At 40.9% G+C, this 11265-nt stretch overlaps 1 protein-coding gene across 1 annotated transcript in view; it reads left to right on the plus strand.

Annotated features, from left to right (window-relative positions):
- LDHC (lactate dehydrogenase C) overlaps positions 1-11265 on the plus strand; it is a 47452-nt gene that overhangs the window by 31857 nt on the left and 4330 nt on the right. The window contains exons 6-7 of the mRNA XM_032240928.1: positions 358-475; positions 8905-9028. Of these exons, the coding sequence (XP_032096819.1) occupies positions 358-475; positions 8905-9028 (242 nt within the window). The remainder of the gene's footprint in view (positions 1-357; positions 476-8904; positions 9029-11265) is intronic.

Here is an 11265-nt window from a genome sequence, read left to right on the forward strand (position 1 = left end):
AGGAAGTTTACAATCATAGCAGAAGGCAAAGGGGGAGTAGATGTGTCACATGGTGAGGGCGGTAACAAGAGAGAGGAGGTGCCATACAATTTTAAACAACCAGATCTTATATGAACTCAGAGTGAAAACTCACTCATAAACAGGGGGATGATGCTAAGCTATTCATGAGGGATCTGCGCCCATGATCACACACTTCCCACTTCCAACCCTAGGGGTTACAATTTCAACATGAGATTTGAAAGGGACAAACATCTGAACCATATCAGGTGGCAGCCTAACTTAAAAAAACAACACTGAGCTCAAACTCCTGTTGCAATATTGGGAAGAAGAGTTTATTTTGAGATCTATATTTTTTAGTGCCCTTATGGAGTGGGGTGAATGTTGCTGGTGTTGCTCTGAAGACCCTGGACCCTAAATTAGGAACGGATTCAGACAAGGAAAACTGGAAAAATATCCATCAACAAGTTATTCAAAGGTAATATTACCTATTAAGTCTCTTAATGCCTTAATAATCAGTCTTAAGAATAAGTTTCACAGACAAAAATCAAGTAGTTGATCTTTGCTTTTTGTGAGATAAATAACTCTAGGCTTCTGGAAATCACTAAATGCAGACTTATACATAGCTTTCTTTTTGGGGGCATTTTTCTTTTTTTTTTTTTTTTTGAGACAGAGTTTCGCTCTCGTTACCCAGGTTGGAGTGCAATGGCGTGATCTCGGCTCACCACAACCTCCGCCTCCTGGGTTCAGGCAATTCTCCTGCCTCAGCCTCCTGAGTCGCTGGGATTACAGGCATGCGCCACCATGCCCAGCTAATTTTTTTTAGTTTTAGTAGAGACAGGGTTTCACCATGTTGACCAGGATGGTCTCGATCTCTTGACCTCGTGATCCACCCGCCTCGGCCTCCCAAAGTGCTGGGATTACAGGCTTGAGCCACCGCGCCCGGCCCTTGGGGGCATTTTTCTAAAAGAGTAAGTACTTGTTCTTTTGCAACTCATGTATTTGAGGATAATAAAACCATAGTGATTATGAGCATGGACTTTGGAGCCAGGTTGTCCAGATTTGAAACCTGCTTCATCATTTATTAGTGAGATGATATTGGGAAATTACCTAAAATATCAAAAGTTGTTTACTCATCTTCAAAATGGGGATAATTATAGAACCTACTTTATAGAGCTATTATAAAGAGTAAAAAAGTTAATACTACATGTAAAATACTAGAACCATGCCAAGAACTTATTAAATGTTCATCATTTGACTTCATGAAACATTAAGCTAATGCAGATGTTCAGAAATCATTATGGTTTTCTTATAAATGAAGCATCTGACTCCATATATATTAGTCTCTTTCAAAATATATATATATTAGTCTAAACAGCATGCAGGATTATCCTTCCAGCTTTAGCCAAGTTACATATTAGTAGAAGTTATAGAACTTAAAAATTGGCCAGGCATGGTGGCACACGCCAGTAATACCAGCACTTTGGGAGGCCACGGTGAGTGGATCACCTGAGGTCAGGAGTTCGAGACCAGACTGGTCAACATGGTAGAACCCCATCTCTACTAAAAATACAAAAATTAGCTGGGTGTGGTGACAGGCACCTGTAATCCCAGCTACTTGGGAGGCTGAGCCAGGAGAATTGCTTGAACCTGGGAGGCAGAGGATGCAGTGAGCTGAGATTGCGCCATTGCACTCCAGCTGGGGTGACAAGAGTGAAACTCCATCTCAAAAAAAAAAAAAACAAAAAAAAAACTTAAAAATCACTTTTGGATGTTCACAGATTGGATATTAAATTTACAAAAACCACAAGTCTACTATATTTATACTAACGATAACAATCCTACAAAAATGTGTAAGAGGCTGGGTGTGGTAGCTCATGCCTGTAATCCCAACACTTAGTGAGGCCACAACAGGTAGATCACCTGAGGTCAGGAGTTCGAGACCAGCCCAGCCAACATGATAAAACCCTGTCTCTACTAAAAAAAAAAAAAAAAAAAAAAAAAAAAAAAAAAAATTAGCCAGGTATGGAGGTGTGTGCCTGTAATCCTAGTTACTTGGAAGGCTGAGGCAGGAGAATTGCTTGAACCCAGGAGGCAGAGGTTGCAGTGAGCTGAGATCATGCCACTGCACTCCAACCTGGGCAATAGAGCAAGACTCTGTCTCAGAAATAAAATAAAATAATAATAAACCAAAATGTGTAAGAATTAGAGCAGAGACTAAAAAGTCACATAACAAAAAAGTGATTATGGGTGAGTTTTGATTCTCTTAAGTGGCTTTTAGCTTTAAAAGTTTATATATATCATTTGGGTAGACTGTTGCAGTGGAAAAAAAAGTTTATATATATATATATATTTATTATAAAAAGTAACATGGTAACATTTATGAGTACAGAGTTTCAGTTTGGGAAGATGAAAATATTTGCGAGAGGATAATGGTAATGACTGCACAGCAGTGTTAATGTACTTAATGCCACTGAACTGTATACTTCAAAAATGTAAACAGTTGGTAAACGGTGTAAAAAAAGAAAAAAAAAGGAAAGAAAAATGGTTAAGATGACAAATTTTACCACAGTTAAAAAAGGAGTTAAGGCTGGGTGCAGTGGCTCACACCTGTAATCCCAACACTTTGGGAGGCTGAGGTAGAAGGACTATTTGAGGCCAGGAGTTTCAGATCAGCAGGGGCAACAGAGTGAGATCATGTATCCACAAATAAATTTTAAAAATTAGCCAGGCATAGTGGTATGCCTGTAGTCCCAGCTACTGCGTCAGGAAGATCACTTGAGCCCAGGAGTTTTAGGCTTAACTTGAACTCACAGAGATATGATCACACCACTGCACTCCAGCCTGGAGAGCAGAGCAAGATCCTGTCTCTAAAAAAAAAAAAAAAAATTGTTAACCCACAACAACAAAAACAAAAATTAAAAAAATTAGCTAGATGTGGTGTTGCATACCGGTAGTCTTAGCTACCTGGGAGGTTGAGATGGGAGGCTTACTTTAGCCCAGAATGCAAGGTTGCAGTGAGCAATGATAGTGCCACTGAATTTCAACCTGGGCAACAGAGTGAGACCTTGTCTCTTAAAAAACAAAAACAAAAAACCAAACAACAACAAAATTAAAAGTATATAGCCACTAATTGTCTGAAATTCAGACGGTTCAACTCACAGGACATAATAGATTTTCACCTAACATTAAGTTTATCTAGCATGGTGAAAGGATACCAAGAAGAAAACACAGTATAGCATACCAATATCTTCTTTAGAAGATATTTTTTTTTTTTTTTTGTGACAGTGTCTCACTCAGTCACCAGGCTGGATTGCAGTGGCACGATCTTGGCTCATTGCAACCTCTGCCTCCTGGATTCAAGTGATTCTCCTGCCTCAGCCTCCCAAGTAGCTGGGACTACAGGTGCATGCCACCACACCCAGCTAATTTTTGTATTTTTAGTAAAGACGGGGTTTCACCATGTTGACCAGGATGGTCTCAATCTCTTGACCTTGTGATCCCCCTGCCTCAGCCTCCCAAACCGCTGGGATTTCAGGCGTGAGCCATCAAGCCCAGCCCTTTAGAAGGTATTTCAGTGCAGCCGGGTGTGGTGGCTCATGCCTGTAATCTCAGCACTTTGGGAGGCTGAGGTGGGTAGATCACTTAAGGTCAGGAGTTCAAGACCAGCCTGCCAACATGGTGAAACCCTATCTCTACTAAAAATACAAAAGTTAGCCAGGGTTGGTAGCAGGCACCTATAATCCCAGCTATTCGGGAGGCTGAGGCATCACTTGAACCTGGGGGGTGGGGGTTGCTGTGAGCCGAGATCGTGCCACTGCACTCCAGCCTGGGTGACAGAAGGGAACTCCATCTAAAGAAAAAAAACAGGGCCGGGCGTGGTGGCTCACGCCTGTAATCCCAGCACTTTGGGAGGCCGAGGCGGGTGGATCACAAGGTCAAGAGATCGAGACCATCCTGGTCAACATGGTGAAACCCCGTCTCTACTAAAACTACAAAAAATTAGCTGGGCATGGTGGTGCGTGCCTGTAATCCCAGCTACTCAGGAGGCTGAGGCAGGAGAATTGCCTGAACCCAGGAGGCGGAGGTTGTGGTGAGCCGAGATCGCGCCATTGCACCCCAGCCTGGGTAACATGAGTGAAACTCCGTCTCAAAAAAAAAAAAAAAAAAAAAAAAAAAAAAAGAAAAAAAACAGTATTACAATGCTTGTTCACTGAAACATTTTAACTTGCATTAATGCTTTATGTCTCCTCATTTATATTAAAAATTCACACACAAATGAAAATGGAGAAACTACCAATACCTGATTTCTGTCCCCTATTTTTCCACTGACAATCATATACTTAGGTACCTTTTGACCCCATGGAAAAAAATATCTAACATTCAGAACTACCAATAACAGGAAGAAGAGATTTTTTTTTTTTTTTTTGAGAATGAAATGTTTCCCATCATAGTGGATTCTTTTTTTTTTTTTTTTTTTGAGAGGGAGTTTCTTTCTTGTTGCCAGGCTGGAGTGCAATGGCGCGATCTCGGCTCACCGCAACCTCCGCCTCCTGGGTTCAGGCAATTCTCCTGCCTCAGCCTCCTGAGTAGCTGGGATTACAGGCACGCGCCACCATGCCCAGCTAATTTTTTGTATTTTTAGTAGAGACGGGGTTTCACCATGTTGACCAGGATGGTCTCGATCTCTTGACCTCGTGATCCACCCGCCTCGGCCTCCCAAAGTGCTGGGATTACAGGCTTGAGCCACCGCGCCCGGCCCTCATAGTGGATTCTTAAGCACGTTCTCCACATATGTGGTGTGCTAGCTCTATGTCTTTTGACACAATTGTTACATGTTTGGCATGGATAGCACACAGGTTGGTGTCTTCAAAAAGGCCAATCAGATAGGCCTCACTTGCCTCCTGCAAAGCACTGATAGCTGCGCTCTGGAAGCGCAGATCTGTTTTAAAGTCCAGAGCAATTTCTCATACCAGACACTAGAAGGGACGTTTGCAAATCAGAAGTTCAGTGTACTTCTGATAACATCTAATTTCACGGAGTGCCACAGTACCAGGACTGTAACAGTGAGGCTTCTTCACCCCTCCAATAGAGGGTGCACTCTTGCCAGTGGCTTTTGTAGCCAGTTTCTTCCTGGGTGTTTTACCACTTTATACGAGCCATGTATAGAGACTTCCTTACTTACCCCACTTCTCCTTTGACTGGAGCTCGGTGAGCAGGAGGCAGCACTGGCGTTGGAGAGCAACAGCGGCCTGGCGGCGGCTGCAAACACTAATTTTTATATTTTTAGTAGAGACAGGGTTTCACCATGTTGGCCAGACTGGCCTCGAACTCCTGACTTCAGGCAATCCGCCTGCCTCGGCTTCCCAAAGCCACCATGCCTGTCCTGTTTTTAGATCTCTAAAGCAAATTTCTTTCTATTTTTGGCCAAACCGTTTCCATTAAGTATCACATCAATTGAAAGTTTTAGATCTGCCAGGCGTGGTGGCTCAAGCCTGTAATCCCAGCACTTTGGGAGGCCGAGGCGGGTGGATCACGAGGTCAAGAGATCGAGACCATCCTGGTCAACATGGTGAAACCCCGTCTCTACTAAAAATACAAAAAATTAGCTGGGCATGGTGGCACGTGCCTGTAATCCCAGTTACTCAGGAGGCTGAGGCAGGAGAATTTTCTGAACCCAGGAGGCGGAGGTTGCGGTGAGCTGAGATCGGGCCATTGCACTCCAGCCTGGGTAACAAGAGCGAAACTCCGTCTCAAAAAAAAAAAAAAAAAAAAGAAAGTTTTAGGTCAATTTACTGAAATATCTTTTACTTTGGTAATGATTATTGGTATGTTTTATTTTCTTAAATTCTCTTAAGGGAACCTACAAACACTTTGTTTCACCAAATAGCTTTGGATGAGAGGTTAATGCCTAGAAAACAAAATGTGTGTTAATATTACAGTATATTTTCCTATCCTTCTCAACAAAAATGTCCCTTGTCCCCATATATTTTCAGCTATAGGGGCCATTGAAGATCAGTCTCCAGTAAATGCAGGGATCTAACTGGTCTGGAGGCCCATCCATATCCCCTACCCACTGGGGAACCTATTTTAACCAATAGTGGTTTCCAAGTGTTATGGAGCAGCCCATCCACCCCCATAGGGATGTCACAGTGTTGGTATTTTATCTACCTAGTCACTAATAATTGTACCACAGGGAATGGTAGTTTTTTTTTTTTTTTTTTTTAGACAAGGTCTGGCTCTGTTGCCCAGGCTGGAGTGCAGTGGCATAATCTTGGCTTTCTGCAACCTCTGCCTCCCAGGCTCAAGCCATCTTCACACCACAACCTCCTGAGTAGCTGGGAATACAGATGCATGTCACCATACCTGGCTACTTTTTGTATTTTTGATAGTAATGGGGTTTCACCATGTTGCCCAGGCTGGTCTTGAACTCCTGAGCTAAAGCAATCTGCCCACCTTGGCCCCCCGAAGTGTTGGGATTACAGGTGTGAGCCACTGCGCTCGGGCAGTTCCTTTTTGAGACACCTGCTTTCCGGGAACAAGGATTAAGATCACACTTCCCATTGAAGTCCTGTGTGATTTGAATACTAAATATTCCAACGTGTTTCAGGTCAGTACTTATCACTATTGGTCCTCTCAATTCTGCAGTATCTAAAATTAAATTATTTGCTTCTTAATAACTTAGCTGAGGATGTATAATTATAAATAGTCCTCAGGGTCCTGCTAATATTTATTTAAAAACTACTCAGCTCTTTTTACACAACAGCCTCTGATTGGCTGGTGTCTAACCACCAATTGCAGGGGAATAACATCACAATTTAATAGGACATCATTCCCAAGAGGGCATTTGGTTTACAATGTGTATCAGTTTTTGTCTTAAAGTACCAGCCTTAAAACTATTTCTTCTGTTTGCTCCCTTTACCCTTTCTTTTACAGCAGCAGTTTTATTTTCATCAGGATGGTTGATAACAATTAAAGGATTATGTTTTTAGCCATTCTCAACTTTCTTTTCTTTTTCAATTCATTTTGTTAACACCTGAGAGGATAAATCTGTCATCCAGATTCAACTGGTGAGATTTGTCCCCAGTTATCTACTATAGAGCTTTCTTTACTTCAACTCATAGACAGTATGCTGTCAGTCAGGCGCTAGGCTCCCTCCCTCCCTTTCCTTTTACTTACCCTCAGAGTCTTGGCCTTATAGAATTGAGGGCTCAAAAGTACTTTTGTCATTAAAAGTACTGCATGGCCTCTGATAGTGGCCCTGCTTTTGGACTGATAGTCAAATCATAGGACACTACTGTAGGAACAGTCCAGGCCCAACCTCCCTGTGCTCAGGTGGTCCATATATAAATATGTATCAGCCTTATCTCTGGCAACCAAGTGTGTCATGTGCATTCCTGGACCTTTAAAACTGGGTAGTTGTAAGACCTCCTGATATGAACGATATGCTGCAGTCTATGCTTCTGTCCTATATCCTTTCTTAAATAAACTTAGTGCTAAATTGAAGCTCCTTGGTCCAATGATTTTGACTGTCAATCTAAACCTGAGACCACTATTTGTAGCAATGTGAATATATAATAAATATTAATTGTAGAAAATAAGAAAATTCAAAAAGGCATAAAGAAGGCTCACCTGTAAACCTGTCATGTAAAAATAATCACTATTCATAAATTGGTGGGTTGATGCTGCTCTAAAGTTTATATAAAAATTTGCTTTTTACAAGCCAGAGATAAGAAAGTGCATAATGTTTAGTTTTGTGCTATTTTCCATTGAAAATGTATCATGAATATTTTCCATATTCATTTATTATTGATTTAGTGATATATTCCTAGAAAAATATATACACACAGCTTACACTATATAAATTTACATTGGCACATTAGTAACAATTTTAAATGGTCAGGGAAATTTATATGGTAACTTTCAAGGTGATTAATTTCTATGTTTGCATATTTAAGCAACAATACAAAAAAAATAGTAAAAACTTAGGCCGGGCGCGGTGGCTAACTGTAATCCCATTACTTTGGGAGGTTGAGGCGGTTGGGTCACCTGAGGTTGGGAGTTCAAGAACAGCCTGACTAACATGGAGAAACCCCATCTCTACTAAGAAAAAAAAAATTACACAATTGGCCAGATGTGGTGGCGCATGCCTATAATCCCAGCTACTCAGGAGGCTAAGGCAGGAGAATCACTTGAATCCAGGAGATGGAGGTTGCATTGAGCTGAGATTGTGCTATTGTACTCCAGCCTGGGCAATAAGAGTGAAACTCTGTCTCAAAAATAATAATAAAAAAATAAAAACTAGTTTCATCTTGAGTGGCACATATGTCCTAGTATTCTGTCTTTATGATAAAAAGAAGGGTGAATTAATTTTTATTTAAAGTAAGTAGGCTGGGCATGGTGGCTCATGCCTGTAATACCAGCACTTGGGGAAGCCGAGGCAAGCAGATAGCTTGAGCTCAGGAGTTTGAGACCAGCCTGGGCAACATGGCAAAACCCCATATCTACAAAACACAAAAATTAGCCATGCATGGTGGCTCACACCTGTACTCCCAAGTAGCTACTTGGGAAGCTAAGGAGGGAGGATCACATGAGCCCAGGAGGCGGAGGTTGCAGTGAGCCATAATCACACACCACTGCCCTCTAGCCTGGGCAAGGAAGCAGGACCCTGTCTCCAAAAAGAAATTCATCAATAAGAAAATTAAGTAAATAAAATACGTAGTGAAGTTTTATGAGACCAGTATAGTAAGTTTTGTTGCCTATTTATAAATTCTATAAGAAATCTTTGAGAATATTTTAATATAATTGCATCACATGTAGATTACTTCAAAATGGATGCTTGAAGACTATTATGTTTTCTCTGGGTTGACATTATGAATTTGATTTTCTTACTTTCTACAATTGTAGTGCCTATGAGATTATCAAGCTGAAGGGATATACCTCTTGGGCTATTGGACTGTCCGTGATGGATCTGGTAGGATCCATTTTGAAGAATCTTAGGCGAGTGCATCCAGTTTCCACCATGGTTAAGGTAGGCTTAAATTAAATCTTCATTTGTCATTCTTTCCTTTGATATTTATTGAGTCACTACTGTGTGCCAGACAGTGTACAAGATGTTGAAGATATAATCGTGAATAAAAAATACAGAGACCTTGACTTCAGGTCAGGTCAAAAAAATACAGATACCTTGACCTAAGGAAGGGAATCCTGAAAGAGAACCAGGTTTGAAGATCACATTTACAGTTTTGGACACAGTTTTGGGCACTGGCATATAAACAGTGTGAAGACAACTCAAACTAGCTTATGCAAAAAGAAAATATATTGGCTCATGTAACTGAAATGCCAGTGAGGCCGGAATCAGGTATTCAGACTATGTTATGAGAGCTATCTTTTCTCTCTATTCTCTTGGCTCATCTTTTTCCTCTACTGGCTTCCAACTCATGCAGACTTTTTCTGTGGGGCAACAAAGATGGCCCCCAGTAGCTGCAGGCTTAGATCCTATACTACCTCTGGCTGAGAACCACTGGAGTGGACTGAGGAAATTAAGACAAGTGTCAATAGCTATTTTTAGGAATTTGGCTGTGAAGGTAAGGAAAATCAGGGCAAGAAGTTTGTTTGTTTTTTACACAGGTAAGATGCTTATGGTAAAGATCAGGTACCAAGGGAGAGGATCAAGACAGAAGTGGTAAGCAGAGGGGGATGGAGTTGAGAGCATAGATGTAGGCATTACCCCTAAAAGGAGGAGGGGCAGGAGTTAACAGAGAATGTGTACTGATGCATATAGATTTATAAATCTAACATTGGAAGCACCTGATATTTCAGTGAAAGGAGATAAAATCATCTAATGAGAGTCAAGGGAAGTATAGGGAATTCAAAGATTTGAGAAAATTTGAAATAGTCTTTATGGATAATGGGAAAGAGAATTCGATTTTAAAAAACAAAGCAGAATTACTGTCATGCTTATTTGGGGTTGGTAAGCATTAATTAGTAATGTTAAATTTGTAATATAAGTTAAAGATAAACTTTCTTGTATGGTTTTTTTCCAGTGACTTTGAGTGCAGGTATAGAGAAAGCACACAGCTGAATTCATTCAGGTTTGGTTTTACTGGCAGAATGTGAAAGGAAAAGAGAGAGGCAGACAGAGAGATTGGGGGAGGGAGGAAGAAGAAAGAGAGAGAGATTGAGAAGGAAAGAGGTGCAAGCATTTTGGCTTATACAGTTGTAAATGGGTTTGATATTCTGCTAAAAGTCACAGACAAATTCAAGACTTTTGTCCTTGAATATATCTACTACACATGAATAAATTATAAAAATAAATAATTAAGAAATATTTTTATAAAAACTAAACATTAAAATGGGCAAAGGAGCTTAGGGTATGGCCAAAGGATTATAGAATGATGGATCATGGAACCTAAGTTGGATATGGAGGAACCCCATAACAAGGTCCAGAGCAGGATAATGGGAGTGGGAACAGAAGGTTCCACAAGCTAAAAAGGTCTAGAAACTGGAAAGAAAAGGAATTTTGGTTGGATTATTCATATGTGTATTGAAGTCAACAAGGATAATGGCAGTAATTGGGATAGATAGGGAAGACTGTGAGCCATATGTCAGTCTTGTGAATGAGATGGAATAAGTAGGAGGTTAGTAAATGGTCATTAGAAAGGGAAGAAGAGCTGAATTGGATCCTCAAAAAAAATAGGGAGAATATATTTTGTTTTTATAAGAGCAGGGGATGATTTGGAAGAGGGGCCAAGCGCAGGTGGCTCACACCTGTAATCCCAGCACTTTGGAAGGCTGAGGTGGGTGGATCACTTGATGTCAGGAGTTCGAGACCAGCTGGTCAACCTGGTGAAACGCTGCCTCTACTAAAAAGACAAAAATTAGCCAGGTATGGTGGTGCACACCTGTAATCCCAGCTACTTGGGCAGCTGAGGCAGGAGAATTGCTTGAACCCAGGAGACGCAAGCTGCAGTGAGCCAAGATCGTACCACTGCAGTCTAGCCTGGGCAACAGAATGAGACTCTGTCTCAAAAAAAAAAAAAAAAAAAGATTTTGAAGAGGCAATAAACAGTACACAATAGATAGCACACACCCCTTCTTTTCAGAGGATGCAGAACCTATGGGAGAATAAGCAACTACCCCTCTAGGACTCTGGAGAAAGAGGGAAGTGTCAAACAATGAAGAGACTGAGTAATATGGGAATTTAATAGCCTTTACCGAACAAGTCAATGGATGAGTTTTTTCTTTTCTTTTTTTTTTTTTTTTTTG

Source organism: Sapajus apella, unplaced genomic scaffold (assembly GCF_009761245.1).
Source record: "Sapajus apella isolate SASKATOON/1434 unplaced genomic scaffold, GSC_monkey_1.0 scaffold47, whole genome shotgun sequence".
In the NCBI taxonomy this organism is placed as follows: Eukaryota; Metazoa; Chordata; class Mammalia; order Primates; family Cebidae; genus Sapajus; species Sapajus apella.